The sequence below is a fragment of the Pan troglodytes genome, chromosome 18, assembly GCF_028858775.2.
Source record: "Pan troglodytes isolate AG18354 chromosome 18, NHGRI_mPanTro3-v2.0_pri, whole genome shotgun sequence".
Classification (NCBI taxonomy): domain Eukaryota; kingdom Metazoa; phylum Chordata; class Mammalia; order Primates; family Hominidae; genus Pan; species Pan troglodytes.
Window position 1 is genome coordinate 81,193,406 of NC_072416.2, and position 19,902 is coordinate 81,213,307.

General features: G+C 42.2%; 1 protein-coding gene across 2 annotated transcripts in view; it reads left to right on the forward strand.

Annotated features, from left to right (window-relative positions):
- The window catches only part of CDH13 (cadherin 13), a 1,164,519-nt gene that overhangs the window by 402,419 nt on the left and 742,198 nt on the right, over positions 1 to 19,902 (forward strand). For both annotated transcript variants that reach the window (XM_016930253.3, XM_016930251.3), the window contains one exon: positions 2,417 to 2,625. In XM_016930253.3, coding sequence (XP_016785742.2) covers positions 2,417 to 2,625 — 209 coding nt within the window. The remainder of the gene's footprint in view (positions 1 to 2,416; positions 2,626 to 19,902) is intronic.

Below are 19,902 nucleotides of genomic sequence, written 5' to 3' on the forward strand. Positions count from 1 at the left end.
AGTAGGAGAGATAAAGAGACTCAATACAGCCACGTAATGGAATACTCTATGATGATTAAGATAAAGATAAATATAGTAACCTGGATACTATACAGTGATCAGTGATTATTGTTATAGTGATTAGAATAAACTACCACAACTCACAGCCACATGATGAATCTCGTGGCATGTAATGTTGAATGAACAAGCCAAATAGGAGAGAGTGCATACTGTATGACCACATTAGATGCCATGCAAATGCAGGTAAAACCAGTCTGTGGTATTAGAGGCTAGAATAACGTAGCCTCTGGGGAAGAGGTTAGGAATTTTACTCAGGAAGGGAGGGGACTGGTAATGTGTCATGTTATGGCCTGGTTGCTGGACAGTTGGTTGTGCTTACTTTGTAAAAATTCATTGGGTTGTATGTTCTGATTTATGTGCTTATATGTGTCTACATTATGCTTCAATTAAAGGTTTACTAAACAAATAAGCCTGTTCAGCAGAGAGCAAAAAGCACATAGTACAATTCTATGCTTACCCACAAGAGGCCTCAAAGTTTACAGGAGGAGGCAGACAGGCAAATGCATGCACAGATAATGAGTTGTGATACCCATAATAATAGAATTGTGTACCACATGCAGAATCACCATTGAGGGGAGCATGATCAGCCGTCACAGCCTCTGCTTGTGTCAATGCCCTGTGCTCCATTTGTTCATGCAGGGGGCCCATCTTCCCTATTCCTTCCCACACATGAATAAGGTATTCCATGGCAGGAACTTTGCTCACATCTGTCCACTCTCCATATCAGCACCACTGCCTTCATTTTGTACAGCCATCTTTGATGCAACACTGAACTCGTTGGAACTGGGTCTCTTGGCCTCTCTTCCTGCCCTTCTTTAAATCACTTGCTATAACCCAGATCTGCCAAATTATAATCATTGTATTGGATCCTCTGGATTCTTAAAAAGTACCCTGTGGGCCGGGTACAGTGGCTCACGCCTGTAATCCCAGTTCTTTGGGAGGCCTGAGGTCGGGAGTTCGAGACCAGTCTGGCCAACATGGTGAAACCCCCATCTCTACTAAAAATACAAAAATTAGCCAGGCATGATGGCATGCATCTGTAATCCCAGCTACCCAGGAGGCTGAGACAGGAGAATCACTGGAACTCGGGAGGCAGAGGCTGCAGTCAGCCAAGATCGCGCCACTGCACTCCAGTCTGGATGACAGAGCAAGACTCTGTTAAAAAAAAAAAAAAAAAAAAAAAAAAAAAAAAGCACCCTGTGTGATTCTGATGCACCCCAATCCTTGAGAAGCACTCCTCTTCACTGGAAGCAGAGCACACACCTGATCTTGACTCTCTCCACACAACAAATCGTCCAGGGCTACCAGAAAGCACCATAACTTACTGGCTTTTCCCAACTTGTTTCCCAGAGACATTTTCAGCCTCATTTCCACCCTTCCCTTCTAGATCCCCACCATTCTAGATTCCCACCATCCCTGCCCCGTTTTAAGTTTGCCTCTATTCACCTAAAAACATACGGACTATTCCATATGGACTGAGCATGAAAGAAATATAGTTCCTCAAAGTAAATTAAGGAACTGTTTTCAGAGGAAAGGAAATGGATGGTGGATAGGCAAGAAAATGTGGCCCACTAGAATTCTATATGGTGCTGCATATTGTGCTGTATACATATATGGTGCATGCATATGTGTATATATGTGTACATGTATACATTACATGCACATATACCATATGTGTGTATATGGTGCTGTAGGTATATACATGCGCATGTATACATGCGCATGTATAGGCATGTATATATATGTATATATATACGTATACATGTATGCGGTATATACATGTACATGTATATGTATACACGTATATGGTATATACATGTACATGTATATGCGCATCGTTAATTCTCATTCCCTGAATCTGTTTTGCTATTTAGCCCTCATCCCTGTGCCTTTGAATAGCCTATAATGTCTTCCACATTCTTAAGGGCCTTCTCATCTCCTACTTATCTTCAATACCCAGCTCAAATATTGACTCTGTGCAGCTCTCCTCAATGGTCCTGAGCACCCTGTGGTTCTGCTCAGTCACCCACACATGCCAGGATTAGATGACTTCCCTCAAATGTCACTCTGCCAGATCTGACTCTTCACTCCACTGAGAAGGCACTCAAGTGTGCACACTCAGAGCTTAGCACCTGCCTGGAACATGCGAGTTCGTCAAGGACATGCTTTGATTGAGTGAAGTCCATCAGCACAAAGTCCCTTGGGCACAGGCATCTTGCTGTGGGATAAAAGGTAACATGTGTGAACTCTGGGTTGGGAAACTATGTGGTAATTCACACTTAACAGGTCAGAGATATCTCAGAGATAAGCTGCCCAACCTACTCATGCTCCTTCTGTTGTTTTGTTTGTTTCCCAGTGACCTTCAGTGACTGTAAGGGAAACGACAAGCTACGCTATGAGGTCTCGAGCCCATACTTCAAGGTGAACAGCGATGGCGGCTTAGTTGCTCTGAGAAACATAACTGCAGTGGGCAAAACTCTGTTCGTCCATGCACGGACCCCCCATGCGGAAGATATGGCAGAACTCGTGATTGTCGGGGGGAAAGACATCCAGGGCTCCTTGCAGGTAACACATCTGTTTGAGATAACTTGGGTTCAAGGAGGACATTAGGTTCTGTCTGTCTTATGTGGAAAATGGGTCTTTAATTTATTATGTTGGCTAAGATTCTTTTTGTTATTGTTGTTGCAAATGACAGAAATCCAACTCTAAAAATGTAGATGAGGGGCAGCGGGAATTAATTGATTCATGTAACTAATTGAGGGATAGTTCATGGATTAATTCATGGAACTATTTTAGGGATACTTGTGCCTTCAGGCATGGCTATGTACTGGTGTCCAAATCAGCTTTAATCCCTGTGCATCTCGTGGCTCCATTTTCCTTTTATTAGATGTACTGAGACAGTCACATCTCTCCCTGCCTCCCAAGGTGGAGGTCTCAGCAGCTGCCCTCTTTCTGCTGGTCTGAAGTTGCCTGAGAAAGCATCTCTTCAAGACGATGCTAACAAAACCTTGGAATTCAGTCTCGTAGGTTAGATCATGTGTCCACCCCTGAACTAAACATGGTGTCCATTGGGTTGTGATGTTCTGGTTGGCCACGTCTCGGTCACATTTCTTTTCCTGAAGCCAGGGCAGAGTCAGCCCTATTCACCTGAAAACTCATGGACTGAGAGTGAAAGAAATGTAGTTCCTCAAAGTAAATTAAGGAGCTGTTTTCAGAGGAAAGGAAATGGATGGTGGATAGGCCAGAAAAGGTGATCCACTAGAATTGTATATGGTGCTGCATATTGTGCTGTATACATATACGGTGTATGTGTATGTGTACATATGTGTACATGTATATATTACATGCACATATACCATATGTATGTATATGGTGCTGTATGTGTATATGTTGTACATGTATGTGTATACCATATACAGGCATATGTACCATATACTTAGGTGTATATGTACACATACATATGGTATATATGCATGTAATGTATACACATATGTATACATCCACATTTAATATATCAAAGATATCTCAAAGCTAACCTGCCCAACCTACTCATGCTCCTCCTGTTGTTTTGTTTTGTTTCCCAATGACCTTCAGTGACTTCAGTATATCTATGTGTGTATATGTATATATGTATATGTAATTGTTTATGGTTCTGTATATGTATATGGTGTATATGTATGTCTATATGTATACATTTGCATTTAACAGGTCATAGGTATCTCAGAGATAAGCTGCCCAACCTACTCATGGTCCTTCTGTTGTTTTGTTTTGTTTACCAATGACTTTTGTTGACTTCAGTATATATATGTGTGTATATGTATATACATATGTACAGGCATACACATACTATATATGCACATATACTGTGTATATGTGTGTATATACATACACATGGTATATCTGTATTATATGTGTGTGTAGTTGCATATCGTGCTTCTCGTTTGCCAGGCAGCAGTGCTTGTTCCCTTCCACAAGCACATGCATGCAGATCCCTGCACTCCCACACATATGCATACACTTTATGAGTGTCACAAACTGCCATTCAGGCTTCCCGATTGTGTCATTTAGAGACTTTTTGCTACTACTGACTCACGCCTTCTTCACCAGGAGCTCAGGGACTCCACCTTCATGAGAAAAGGAGGGCAAGACATACAGCAGGATTCCAGCCAAACAATGACTTCATGATGGCATGCCCCTGCTTGGCATGCCTAGCCTTCTCTCCTACCTGCGAGCTTGGTCTTCCTCGATTTTTCACAGCCCCTAATTCACATCCCTTTTCTCCACCTGCCATATTACCCACATCCCTGCTTGATCTACTCATTTTGTTCAGTGGTGGAGCGAGTGTGGGTCACACAGCTGGGAGCAGAGACAGTACAACTGGCAGTGTGAGAGTTACCTTCCCGCCAGTGCTGTCTGTGTGATCTTGAGAGCATCATATAGCTTCTTCATCTGCAGAATAGAGAGGTTAAACAGCCTGCAGTGGCAAATAAGTGGCTCATGTGCCACCCTACTGTCACCGTGCTCGTGGCAGATATTGCTAATAACCCCTGGCTTAGCCTGAGTATCCTTCTCACTGCAATGCTTCTGGAACCTACTATCAATCGATCATTTAGTGGTGTTTCTGAGGATGGAACCTATCTGCCATTCCTGGGCTGGATGAACTTCACAATTCCCCTTCAGCATCTGTGAAGCTGTGAGTTAAGGTTAGATGGCAACCTAAAAACGAATGTACGGCACGTCAGTCATGTTTCAGAGCAAACTGGATACTGGTGAATTCATACCAGTGTGGAAATCCATTGACACCACAAACGCAAGCTTTTCTGTTACTTAGCCATGGCCATTTTCACAGCATCTCACTAATCTGTGATATAAATTATGTGGCAAATATCTAAAGCAACAAAGTTGCCAGGATATACAGCAAAAACAGTGTTCCATAGAAACATGGAAATGGTATGGTAAGGGGGTTTGCCCATGGGCTTGAATGCATTTAGATGGCGATTGTTCTTCGGGAACGGTGGCTCATCTTTCTGTCTGGAAAAGATGCTGTCATCGTATTTTGCTTCAAAGAGAGCAGAAGAGGTTCTGGGTAGGTTCTCGGGACCAACCCCACCTTGAGGGGCTGGGAGAGCTGGGTTCATTATGAAAACTCAGCCACGCATTGTTTGTACCTCAAGTTTCTGTGAGATGCCATCCAGAGACGAAGCTCCCCTGAGCCCTGGCTGTTTCTCGCTTGCTGCTGTCTGTACGCATTTTCGACAAAACTTGCCTGTGATTGTTTTTGCTTCTTATAAAGGGGGCGGAGGCTGCCGTGTCCTTCAGTTTGCCAGACTTCAGCAGAATGGGGCATTCATCTCCCACGTCCAGTAATTTTGTGAGACTTGAAAAAAGGCTTTGTGAAGATGTGTAGCTGTGTCCTTCATAAAAACGCCTCAAAAAAGGAAAAAAAAAAATACAAAGAAAATGAAGGAAAACAAAATAGATAGCAAAAGAATCCCTCTGAAGAGAGCACATACCTCAATGGATATGCACGTGGTATGTTTGCAGGTCCTACTGTGTGCAGCCAAGTGGGCCAGCTGCTAGAGAAGAAAATCAGTGAGTGCCTGAATCAGCTCAGCTCCTGTTGGGGAGGGAATACGAATGTGTGCATTGATGCTTGGGTACCAGGCGGGGAGCTAACAGTGATGGATGATCTCTGCATTTTGAGAGGGGAGAGGTCAAGGGGAGCTTGGCTGGTCCTCAAAGCACCAACCATGTGCCAGGTGTTGCTCCATGGGCTACAAATGCTGACTCACATAATCTCCTTAGCAATTGGAGGCAGATGCTACTGTGTTCTGCCTCATAGTGAGTTTTTACTGATTTTACTGATGGAGGAACTGAGGCACAAAGAGCCAAGTGACATTTCCAAGGTCTAAAAATGAATAACAAGCTGGATGGAAATGAGACTTGAGCCTGGGCAGCCTGGCCCCTGAGTCCGTGCCTCCAACCCCTCCATGAGCTGGACTTTGAAGGACGGGTCATTGTGCATAGTTGGGAGGGTCTACGAGGGAAATGTTGGCCTGTCTTCATGGTGCTTCTCTTCGAAGCTGTGTTACCTTCAGTCAATTGCTTTACCTCCTGAGCCTCTATGTAGTTTTGATTTTTTCATCTGTAACATAGGGATAATAGACTTGTTTGGATCTTCCTGTGGATTCAATGAGACAATACATGTAGCAGTAATGTATAGCACTCAGCTGATGCTACATCAGTGACCAACACTGATGCTTACGTAATACTTACTACGTGCTAAACCCTGGGTTTATTCAAGTCTTTCATCCTCACAACAACATGCTAAGGGAAGCTGTTACTGTTACTGGTGCTGTTATCATTTGCATCTACTGGGTGAGGAGACTGAGACACAATGGGGCTGTTTCTTGCTCTGGACACTTAGCTAGTAGGTGGCGGAACAGGGGCTCAGACCTTAGCAGCATGGCTCTGGCTCTGGAGCTCTCCTCTTTTTTTTTTTTTTTTTTTTTTTTGAGATAGGGTCTCAGTCCTGTCTCACAGGCTGGAGTGCAATGGTACAATCTCAGCTCACTGCAACCTCCACCTCCTGGGTTCACGTGATTCTCCTGCCTCAGCCTTCTGAGTGGCTGAGATTACAGGCACCCACCACCACACCTGGCTACTTTTTGTATCTTTAGTAGAGATGGGATTTCACCGTGTTGGCCAGGCTGGTCTTGAATTCCTGACCTTAAGTGATCGTCCTGCCTCAGCCTCCCAAAGTGCTGGGATTATAGGTGTGAGCCGCAGTGCCCAACCTGGAGCTCTCTGCTTTAACAGTAGGTTCTATTGGCTCACCATCAGGAACAGAGTAAGCCTGCACAATGTTTACTCCCACAAATGCAGTTACAACAGAGGCAAGCAAGGCCTGCAACCCAGAATGTCAGATTGTCAGGACCAGCTCATTGCCCTTCCCACTTTCCCTCTTCCCGTGGCTGAACCTGATAGAACACTCCTGTGGCTGCCTGTAAATTCTGACCCTTGATATCTGGCTCCCACTCTGCATCCCTCTCCCTTGCACCCTGTGTTCTGCTCCTTCCCAGCCCTTTGGTTGGTGATGCTGTCGTGCAGCCTGGATGCAATTCATCTTCTCATTCTCAGGCAGGAAATCTGCAGTTCCCGGAGATGATTTGGCTCCACCTCAAGGATTAGCCTGCACACCCATACACCCCACACAAGCCAGGGTCCAGCATCCCAGGGTCCACTTTTCTTGGCCAGAGGAAGCTGGAACAGAAAGGGAATGCTAAATAAAAGCATGGGAACATGTGGGCAGACAGGATGGAGACAGCATCTGAAAACCAGGAGGAGGGATTCTAGATTGATATGACAGGAGCTATGGAGCCACTGTAGGTTCTTAAGCAGAGAAACAGGCAGGATAAAAATAGTCCTTGGTGGTGCTCATCCAGGAGCCTTGACTGGAGTAGGGAGAGACTAGAGCTACTAGTTAAAATAATAGCTACTTCTATTTTTTGAGAATTGATTTCATGGAGCTTTCTTACGGTCGTGCATCTTAGTCTATGTTTAGCCTATGTTATTTCTCATTCTCACAACCTCCCTGTGGGGTTGCCGAGATTACCCCTTCCTGCAGATATGGGAACCTTGCCAAGAGACTCTAACTTGAAACTGACAAAAATGAGATTGAAATTCTGGCCTCTGCCTAAATACCCATTCTCCTTCCTGCCCCTTTGCTGCTAGAAGGCTGTGCCACTGGGGAGGCTGCTGCCATTGCCCGTGGGTCTAGGAGATGAGAGCATCAGTTAGAGCAACATGGGAGCAATGGAGGGACACTAGATGCAAGATTTGCCAGAAAGGAAGAAAGAGCCAGGATCCCTTATCTGGATGATTCCAGATTGTCTAGCCTGGAGGATGGAGATGAATTGGACCAGTCAGGAAAGAAATGTTAGGGAAATATGTCTAGTCAGGCTTGAGTGTGTTGATTTATATGCTCCTAGGGACATCTGTATAGAGATGTCCAGGAGTCAATGGACAATGTGGGACTGGCTGCTAGAGTACAAATTTGAAGGCAGAACAGCATAGTGGTGGGAGTTTTGGCTTACGTTGAACATGAGTGGGTTCAAATTTCTGCTATGCCACTTACTCATTGTGTGACTTGGGCAAGTGACTCAATTATCTGAATCCCAATATCCTCATCTATCAAATAGGGATAAGAACAGTCTGTGTCACAGAGTTGTTCTCCTGGGCATAGCACCAGACATCAAGGGACAGTTCCCATCAATGGTATAATTTTGGAACCTCAGGAGGAAGGATAAGGAACTGAGGGCTAAGTGTATTCACTGAGGCCCTGAGACAGAAGCCAGAGATGGGGAACAGGAAGAGAAAGTAAAGCCAATGAAAAGAAAGGGAAGGCGTGCTCAGAGAGGTAGGTGGGACCGCCAGCCTAACCAAAACAGGGGCGATTTCACACTTGCTCATTTCATGTCACTGTGTTTTGGAAGGAAAGATTCTCAAAGGCAAATATAATCACAGTTAAGCCTATTTTAGCTGTGGTAACTGGAGCCTGGCTCTTCTTTAATAAAAGGAGCCTGGCCTCTCTTATTTTTACCTGCTACTTATGACCCTGTCTCACCTGCAAAACATATACCCCAAATCTGTGAGGTCTGATTGTTAATGACTTAATTATAGACTCACAAGCTATTTCTGCATTTTTAATGGGCTTCCCAGAATCTAGTACCTGCCTGGCTTATGTAAGATCACCTTAGATCTGAGTAGGCAGAAGAGCAGTTTAATTCCAAGTCTTTTGACAGGCTCTGACAAATTGTTATGGAAGATAGTGAGGTTAACCTTCCATGCACAAAAGGGCTCTCCTGTCTGTGGAAGGTCATGATGAACCTGACACACCAAGTTATGTCTGGACAGAATCATGACTTTTCCCCACCAAATCTGTCGTTTCTCATGGCCCAACAAGGATGAAATGAAAAACAGTGGATGAGGGGTCTGCGTGTGTGTGTTTGTGTGCACACATGCGTGTTCGCCTTGTATGTAGTTTCAAAAGTTTACACAGAAAAGCTCCATGCTTCGTTCCTCATGCAGAAATGTCTTTATCTGCCATATAAATGGGATTCAACAACTTCATTTTCTGGCCTGGCCAACGAAAACACTCACAAACTAAAAACACCATACTTATTCTTTCTTTCTGAGTTAAGAAATTGTAGCTTGCCTGACTATAGATCATGGCAAGTAATTCTGACATCAGTTAAAGAACTTGATGAAGTCAGGCTGGGAAGTGACATCAAGGGGCTTAGAGGAATTTATTCTGACATTGGGTTTGGGAACTAAAGATACTGTACCTCCAGGCTTCGTCTTGAGACATGGAAGCCCACACACTCAACAGTGGTAGCATTTAGATGCCTACGGCCAGGCAGCCGGTCCTTATGAACAAAGCAAAAGTCTCCCATGGCCCAGGTTCCCACGGAGAGTTATGAGGACCACAGGCTATACGCTTGGATCCAGCTTCATTGCTCCCAGTCTGGAGTTATTCCTCAAATGCACCTGATCACTTCGCTCCTCTGCTTAATAGGCTCTCACTTCCTGATCAGCTCACCTGGCCTTGGGGATAAATTCTAAAGACAGCGTATGTCTGAAAAGGTCCTTTGTGGTTTAGCCTGACTGATCTCTGCAGCCTTCTTTCAAGTCTCATTCCTGCTCGTCTCTAAGTGGCTTGACCTGCGGAATTGCCACCTTCTCCAAGAGCCTTCCCTTCCTGTCACCCTCGCCTCTTGTCCCCATCCCAAGAAAGGATCTCCCCTACTGGTCTCACTCTTGGCATCAGTACTTTTCCTTTCTAGCCTTCTTCTCAATTTGTAATTATGTATTTACTTTCTTGTTCAGGTGTTTAATGTCCGCCTTGGATGAATATAGGAACAGTCTCTTCCCTGCCTCCCTCCCTTCCTTGTTTCTTTCCCTTCTTCCTTCCTGTGTGTTCACCACTGTATCCTCAGCACCCTGCCCAGTGTCTGGCGCAGAGTATTCAGTGGATGCCTTTTGAATACATGGATGAGTGGAGCAAGTTACCCCTCTCACACCCTACATTGAACTCTCCCTCCTTCAATACCAAATCACTTGTGGTTTCTTGAATTGGCCAAGCTTTCCCATCCCTTCACACTGGCTACTCCTCTGTCTGGACATTGTTCCTTCCACTGAGTTTCCACCTACCCTATGGTCAGCACCATCGATACTTCAGAACCAGCCAAGATTTTCCTTCTTTGGGAACAGCTCTCTGAATATCCCCCAGCTGGCTAGGTGTTCTTTCTCCAGGCTCCTGTAGACACCTGCCTGGCTCTCTCTACTCATAGTACTAAATGAAACAGTCTGCTTTCTTCTGCTTGTGCGTGTCTTAATGCTTAGCTCCTGAGCTGAAGGCCCTCGCTCCCATGCAGCAGACTAAGATCACTCTGGGGCCAGACCACCTTGACATGAATCCCAGTGCTGCATTTACTACCTGTGCTCCAGGTTCCTCAGCTGGAAAAGGAGTTCATAATTGTGTGAACCTCATGGGGATGCTGTGAGGATTCAATGAATCAACACGTGTGTATTAGTCAAGGTTCTTTAAAGACACAGAACTAATATGATAGATGAATATATGAAGGGGAGTTTATTTGGAGAATTGACTCACACCATCACAAGGTAAAGCCCCATAGTAGGCCATCTGCACGCTGAGAAGCCAGGAAGTCAGTCTGAGTCACAAAACCTCAAAAGTAGGGAAGGCGATGGTGCAGCCTTCAGTCTGTGGCCGAAGGCCCCGGAGCTTCTGGCAAATCTCTAGTGTAAGTCCAACAGTCCAAAAGCTGAAGAACTTGGAGTGTGATGTTCAAGGCCAGGAAGCATCCAACATGGGAGAAAGATGGAGGCCAGAGACTCAGCCAGTCTGCTCTTTCCATGCCTGGTTTTATGCTGGCAGCTGATTAGTTGATGCCCACCCAGATTGAGGGTGGGTCTGCCTCTCCCAGTCTACTGACTCACAAGTTAATATCCTTTGGCAACACCCTCACAGAAACACCAGGGAACAATATTTTGCATCCTTCAATCCAATCAAGTTGACAATCAATATTAACCATCACAGCATCCAAAGTACTTGGGACAGTCAGTGTCTCACAAGAAACTGGAGTTATTCATAGTGATTGCCTTGTTAAATCCAGACCTATGATAAATGTTCAGCTAATGAACGAGGCAAACTGAGGTGACCCAGTGCTCCATCCATGCCCAACATGACCAAATTCTATGATTTCTGTAACCTGTATATATTCAGGATTATGGGCGAACTTACACCATCACCACTCTTATTCCTCAGGTGCTCACTGTATAGGAAGCACTGGCTAAACTTCCTAGAGAAGAGATTATTTCTACAGGTCCACTGAACAAACTCCAAAAGACCTGGCAGTATTTAAAAGTTCATTATGAACAATTTACCCTTCTTAACTGGAAGTCAATACAAGTTGCCTCAATAAAGGGAAACTGGTCTCTTAATCAAGTTGCTTCAATTAAATGCAAAAAAATATTTTTCCCTTTTTTGTCATTACAAGAATTTCTTAAAAATAAAACAAAGAAGAAAAGTTATGACAGAAGCTGAAAAGGCTAAATTTAAGTCTCGTTTATCATGCTTGTTCATCATCGTTGCAAACATGCAATTTAAAAGACGTAATTTTGGCTCCTAATCCAGTTTCAAGAATCAGGATGGAAATGGTTCCAAAAAAAAATAAAAGGAGCAATCAGTAGAAGGAGCCACTTGGGAGAAACAGTTGTTTTTGTTTTTAATTTTTTAAATAAAAATATAAAATATATCGTCAATTGCCCAAAAGCCAACGACCCTGCTAATATGTCTCTTACTGAATTGGGTGGTTACAACTTTTAAATCCACTACCTATCAGAATCTCAGGAATTATTTGGTAAGTACCTTGAGGAAAACCTGAAGCTAATTGCCCCCTGTTTCTACACACATACATTCATGGGGATGTTTAGCGAAAATTTTTGTGGATGATACTAAGAGGTACCTGAAATGACCAAAAATCAGAAACGAATCACACATTTTTCAGCCACATGATACTGAAAAGTTACGTAACTTCTCTGAGGTTCAGTTTTCTCATCTGTACAATGGACATAATACTCTGGCCTTGTGTGGATGCCATCATGAGACACATTTAATAAAACAAATGTCATGCTTAATTCAGTGCCTTGCTAATGGATGATTCTTAATCACTGATCAATTATTCTTAAGTGAAGTAGCCAGTAAGTTGCTATCACTTCTATACATTTTTCCCCTCTTTCCTGATCTCACACGTTCTAGACAAAAATACTTTTGCACATTTGTTACTGATGTAAACTGCAATTTTTTTCTACTCTGAGCCAACTGTTTGAATCCTCTGTTTGTTTTGGCCATGATGCCATCTAACCTTCAAGACACCCGACACGCTGCAGACATGTGACTTTACTTTATTTCTTTAAAACAAGAGTGTCCCCCACCCACCTGTCTGAGTACCAGTCCGTGGCCTGTTAGAAACCGGGCTGCACTGCAAGAAGTGAGTGGCAGGTGAGCAAGCAAAGCTTCATCTGTATTTACAGCCACTCCCCATTCCCCACATTACTGCCTGAGCGCTGCCTGCTGTCAGATCAGTAGCAGCATCAGATTCTCATAGGAGTGTGAACCCTATTGTAAATTGCACATGCAAGAGATCTAGGTTGCACCCTCCTTGTGAGAATCTAATGCCTGATGATCTGTCACTGTCTCCCATCACTCTGAGACAGGACCATGTAGTTGCAGGAAAACAAGCTGAGGGCTCCCATGGATTCTACATTATGGTGAGTTGTATACTTATCTCATTGTATATTACAATTAACTAATAATAGAAATAAAGTGCATGATAAATGTAATGCACTTGAATCATCCCAAAACCGCCACCACGAACACCCTCAGTCCATGGAAAAATTGTCTTCCATGAAACGGGTCTGTGGTGCCGAAAAAGGTTGGGGACTGCTGCTCTAAATCACTCCTGAAAATGAGAGCAACAAGCTCATGGTAAATTAATTACCTTGTCTCTAAACCGTCTCACATTGACTGGGAGTGACATGGAATCTGTTGACTTGGGTGATTATATCGATCCTGCTTACATGAAATATGTTTTACAACAATCCCAATGGAGAATGAATCTGCACATTTGCTGTGACCGTAAAGAAATGATGAGTTAAAGATGTGGACACTTAATATGCCCTGATTTAACAAGTGTGATAACTTCAAAAAACCTGTGAAGTACCATGCTCCATGGCAAAAGCCTCCCCAGGTACTATTAAGGAAAATTAGTATCCATTTAACTGTCACCTAAATTGGAGAAAATATATAGCTTGAAAATTATTGTACGGATCCAAGAATTGGGCCTAGAATTCAATAATAGGCTGTTACATCTTGACACATGCCTAAATTGTTACGTTTATGTGGCTCTTAGCTCCAGGATACTATTCATATATAGATAAAAAGACATCCTTCAATTCATTAATTTAAATAGATAACAGATTACTTTAAGGATCAGAATCTAAGAAAACTATATTCTGGAGATTAATTTTAATTGAAATTCTTGGGGGAAAAACTGATCCCATAGAAAGTATAGATAACTAAAAATGGCTTCTTTTTGGCTTTTGAAAATTCTAAATTTTATTTTATACAGGAGCATGGTCCAATAGAAATGTAATGAAAGCCACGTATGTCATTTAAAGTTTTCTTATAGTCATGTTAAAAAACGAAACCAGTGAAATTAACTTTAATAATTTATATAATAACTGTATATATGAGTGTATGTGTGTGTGTGTGTGTGTGTATATATATATATGTATAACAGATATATCTAACATATTATCATTTCAACAAGTAATCAAGGCCGGGCACAATGGCTCACACCTGTAATCCCAGCACTTTAAGAGGCCAAGGCAGGCGGATCACTTGAGGCCCGGAGTTTGAGACCAGCCTGGCCAGCATGGTGAAACCACATCTCTACTAAAAATACAAAAATTAGCTGGGCATGGTGGTGCATGCCTGTAATCCCAGCTACTCAGGAGGCTGAGGCAGGGGAACTGCTAGATCATGCCATTGCACTCTAGTCTGGGCAACGGAGCAAGTGAGACTCTATCTCAAAAAAAAAAAAAAAATCAATATGAACATTATTCATAAGATACCTTTTTACATTCTTCTTTTCATATTAAGTCATTGAAATGTAGTATATATTTTATGCTTAAGGCACATTTCAATTTAGAGTATTTAATTTTTAAGTACTTAATAAGCACAAGCAGTGAATAGCTAAGGATTAGATAGGATGCTCTACAGTTCTACAGGAATATTGCATTTTTTGAAAGGATGGAAAGGATCATTCACTGAGTTCCTACCACATGTTAGAGCATTGCCTTTGGCCTTAGAGCCCCTCACACATCCATCTGTTTTTCTCCTATAGCTAGCCTGTTCCTATATTCCAGATGCAGAAGTAGCTCAGGCTCAGAAAAGTTAAGTAACTTAACCAGTGCCATCATCCATCAGTAAGTGGCAGGACTGGAAGTTGAGCTGGGCCTTCTGATTTTGTGGAGTCATTGCTATTTTGCTAATACTGACATTTATGGCAGAACTATTGTGCTTTTCTATTTTTCAGTAAATTTCCTGAAATAGCATAGGAAATTAAAAAGTTGTTAGTAATAAAAATAAATCCAGAGCTGAGCAAAACTCCTAAAGAAATTTTAGGAAGGTGGGCAAGCCCTGTATTGTCATGACACATTTTAAAAACTTTTCCTGTGAATAGAACCTTAACAAAAAGAACCTTGTGGAAACAGCACGAGGTGTCTAAATGTAAATTTCTCCCAGGCCAGGGACCTGATCTCATTCATCTTCATAGTCCCATAGGCTAGAGAAAACGTCTTGCGTTTATATTTTTAAAACTATAATTTACAACTTTGTTTATATATGCATTACCCGATTTAAGCTCACAACAATGCCTGGATGCAGATGGTGTGGTTTTCGTTTTCTGAGTGAGGACAGTGAGACTCAGAGGTGGGTCTTAGGTCGCGGTCGTGGAGTTGGTTGAGTGGCAGCCAGTGCGGCCATCCACAGGTTTTCCCAAGTGCATCGCTGCAGCCATAGTTAGCTCCCCAGCAGCTGCTCGGGGCTTTCACATAGATGGAATATAGTGTTGTCAGAGGTAAATTTCCACCTAGTATATAGGATAGAACAAGATAATGTAATAAAACGTACATTTTCTAGGCTCTCTGATATGCTTCTACCCTCCTATCTCTTATTATTACCATAAATCAAATACTAGTCAATTCTAAATGTAAATATAGGGATGATAGCCTCTTTTTACAATTCTTCTCTTATCTGCAACTCCCAGAGTGATTCACATGGAGATACTTGGTCACTGCAGGCTTTGCGGTCGGCATGACTCCTATTAGAGATTAAATGACATAGAGTAATCTCAAAGTAGTTAGAAATAAAAATTAATACAAAACTGTGCAAAACTCCCAGAGAAATTTTAGGCAAGTAGACAAGTCCTGTGTCATCATGACCCATTAATAAAACTTTCCTCGTGAACAGAACCTTTGGAAGTAGAATCTCATGGAAATAGCATGAGATTTCCAAATGTAAATGTCTGCTAAGTCTCTCTGTAAGAGATGGGTTGGCTGGGGGCGATGGCTCAAACCTGTAATCCTAGCGCTTTGGGAGACTGAGGCAGGTGGATCACGATGTCAGGAGTTCAAGACCAGCCTGGCCAAGATGGTGAAACCCTACCTCTACTAAAAATACAAAAATTATCCAGGCGTGGTGGCAGGTGCCTGTAATCCCAGCTACTTGGGAGGCTGAGGCAGGAGAATCACTTGAACTCAGGAGGCAGAGGTCACAGTGATCCAAGATCACGCCACTGCAGTGTAGTCTGGGCGACAGATCAAGATTCCTTTAAAAAAAAAAAAGATGGGTCTGCATTTCTCAAGGGAAAAAAACATCTCCAATGATAAGAGAATACAGTGTTTGATAAAGACCGTGGATTTTCTCTATTTGATTCTCTGTTCTCAACACCCAAAACTTAGGCAGTAAAGAAACAGGGGAAGAGGTACCATTTATTCAGTCTTTTTCCACCCAGCACATGGGATGATCAAATTACATGGTCTCATCCAAAGTTTTCAGGCAGAAGCCTGAATGTTTGTAGAAAAATTAGCCTATTTGGCCCTAGCCAAATAGATCCTCCAGTCTACCCATGTTGGGCAGATGCCTGTGGACTTTTGAACCCTTTGGCCTGGGAGTGATTTGTGATAGTTGCCAGGGTGGCATCCGCTGTTGGGCCAGACTGTTGGTGCTGTTTGATTCTCAGCCCAATTGCTTGTTTAAGCAAAGCCAAGTCTAGTCTCAAGATATACAGACAAACAGGAAGCATGTTCAGCTTGTCCCAAGGCCTAATCTCATCACAGTTGATGTTGTCTTTTTTTGATGGCTTCTAATAAATAAGTAGAAACCTCTTTTCCTCTGGTCCATACCCCTTAGAAGTGCCACATTTAAAATATAAGAGGAAAGCCTTCATCTCACTGGGGCCCATAGCAGGGGCAGATATTGTTATTTGCTGAATTGCTTCTATCTTTCTTAATTAGGTAGGAAGTAGCAACCATCAAAAAACAAATATTGTATGTAGGTGGCCATCAAAACATAAGACAACTGTTTTTCTTCCAGCAGAAAACCAATTTGGCAAACACTTATTTTTCTTTCTCTATCACACAAAGAAAGTCAATTCTCTAAGAAAAAGGATAGAAAAAGAAAAGAAAAGAAAACTTTTAAATAATATCCCATATATGTTTTGAGAATTTTATACATCAATACATTAAAACATAGGCAGGAAAATTTCAAATGCAAACAAAAATCACATCTTATAGCTCTTAGCAATTCCTTGTCTTCAAAGACTGGAGGAAATAGCCCACTGGGAAGGCCTTTAACAGAGCAGGTGCTTCCCTAGGGGAAGGAATAACTACAGATATTTGAGGGCTACTCAGAGGCAAAAGGGCCCAAAAAACTTCAGACTGTCTTCCAAGCATCAGCCCCAGAATGCCTCCTAGATAGTGAGGCTGCCTTCAGTTGGCCTGAGATTGTTGCTCTGACCCTGGTGACCCCACCCTTCCTCTCCAACCTTGTTAAAAACAATTCAGAAGGGAGGATTGTGAAATCTTTCCTGCTGCTCTTTCTGTCTTCTGCCAATCAGAGAAGATTGGACGTGAGATCCAAGAGAGGGCTTTCCCTTTCCCTGATGGCTACACTGTTTCTCCTGCCTCCCAGCTGTTTATGGAAATCAGATGGTTTCCTCAACTGTCTATCTTTCTGCAGCAAATCCTTTGACAGAGAATGTGCATTGTCAACCAACCCCTTCATCGAGTCAGGCAAATTAGGATTCCTTTGACAGCAACTTTTTACAACTTCCTTCCTTTGAAGATATAAAGTTTTAAACAGTAGTAGTTCTCCGTGAGACCCAAGGAAAGGTCTGCAAACTATAAGCAGACTTTATGTGAAGACCACCTCCTGCCCCTCACTCTTAATCCAGAGGCCTATGTATTTATTTATTTTATTTATTTTTTGGTAAAGGCCTCTGCTGTGAATTTAAGTCATCTAATCAAAATGCATTATTTCTGTCCTTGCATTGTCCATTCTCATAAACCGTGGTTAACACAGATAATTGAGACTTGACTGCTTTTTTATTCCAAGTCCCTTATTCGATTTGGCCCTTGTTAACAAAGACTAGTCTGTAAGAGCATGACCATCAGTCTTATTTACCTTGTTATCTGTAGTTTCCTCTTTCCCTCAGGCCTTTGCATAATATTTTCTCTGCATGGAAGGGGAGGATAAGAAAGAAGACCTAAAAACTGAATTTCTAAAATACAAACAGAAAAAAAGCTCCCTGTATTTTCCCAAAATCTGCATAAATAAAATAATATGCTCCATAATGGCAGAGATTTGACTGACTTGTTCGTTGCTATAAATCTAGCACTTACAATATCTGGCTGTGAATAAATAATTTCTTAATGACTTAGCAAATGCTGGAGACAGAATGAATATTGATATTAATAATGCAGATGGTAGTCAATTTATTTAGCTCAAACGTTGTGCAGGGCACCACTTTAAGTGCATTTCTTACATTAAGTCATATAATCTTTATAATAACTCTATAATATAGGTCCTATTTTATCTTCATTTTATAGGTGAATAAAGGAAGACGGGGAGACTATGTGTGACCAGCACAGGGTCATACATCTAGAATATTTTGGAGACATATTTTTGCACTCAGACTCCTCAAAAAAACATTTAACAAAATGTTATCTTTTTTGTCAAAATAGAAAAATATGAACTGAATATTATTACAGTAAAGTAGATTCAGATTGGTTGAATAGCTGTATCCAAAAGGGTTAAAATATAATCTGTGTCGTCCTGGAGAATGATTTCCGCATGCAGAAATCTAATTGAATTTAATCGCTTTCATCCCAGTGATGGAGACGAAGATATGAACACAAGTTGGTTACTTTGAAACTTTCATAGCTCAGGCATTCCAGTTGTACAATAGCCTTGAGTTTTGAAAAGAACTCAAGCATCTATAAGGATTGACTGAAATTAATAAATTGATACTCAGCAGGTATAAATATGAAGCCCAATAGATGGGCAAAAGAATTTCTGAAACACAGGATGGGGGTGATACAAAAATGACTAGGTTGATGAGGTATTCACGCTCCTGGACCTGTGCCAACTCCCTCTCTGCAGGTTCCTGCCCTTATTGCTACCCTGTAATTATTCATCTTTAATTTATTGCTCTTCACCTTGAGCACCACTCTAAGGCTTTTCCATTTACCTAAAGCAGTAAGTTCTACTCTAGTGCCTACAGTTTTCTGCAGCTGGCCTTGCAGGTTCCTCTGCTGAGAAAAGTTCATACCATCCATTTCAGTTCCCTTTTCCATCTCTGTGTACCCCTAACTCCTTTCCTCCCTCTCAGAGAAAGACCGATTGTTCCTCCTTTTCATGACATATCCCTTCACTTGTACCCTTGAACTCACTCTTTTCTGCCTCTTTCTTCATTTCGCATTTCCCCTCACACTGTTACATCTTAAATTTTCTCTCCTCTGTGAATCCTCCCCCAGCCTCTCCACACGTGGTCAAATCTTCCCATGCTAAACCAAATTATTTCTCCTTCAGATCGCTGCCTTCCTTCCCCAGTCTTCTTGAAAGCCATCTTCACTCAACATCTCTATTTCCTTTCAAGTTCATACCTTAATACTCCAAAATGGAGCTCCTATCCTCAATATTTTGCTGAAAATTCTCTCTTTTGAAGGTCGTGGAAACTGAACAGCTGATTTCCTTCAACTGTTTCTTAGTGCTGAGCCTGCTTGAAGTCTCTGAAGCAATTAATTTTTAATTTTAATTTTATTGAGGTAAAATTTACATAACATTAAATTAACCAAGCGATACTTAATAACTTTCTAATGTTGTGCAACCACTACCTTTATCTAGTTCCAAAATGTTTCCGTTAACCCAAAAGGGAACTCTATACCTGTTAAGCATGTTCTCCCTTCCCCAGCTCCTGGCTTTATGTATCACCTATTTTTATATATAATATAAATGAAATCATACAATACTTGGGCATTTATGACTGGCATCTTTTTTTTTTTTTTTTTTTTTGAGACGGAGTCTCACTCTGTCACCCAGGTTGGGGTTGGAGTGCAGTGGTGCGATCTCGACTCACTGCAAGCTCCGCCTCCTGGGTTCAGGCCATTCTCCTGCCTCATCCTCCCGAGTAGCTG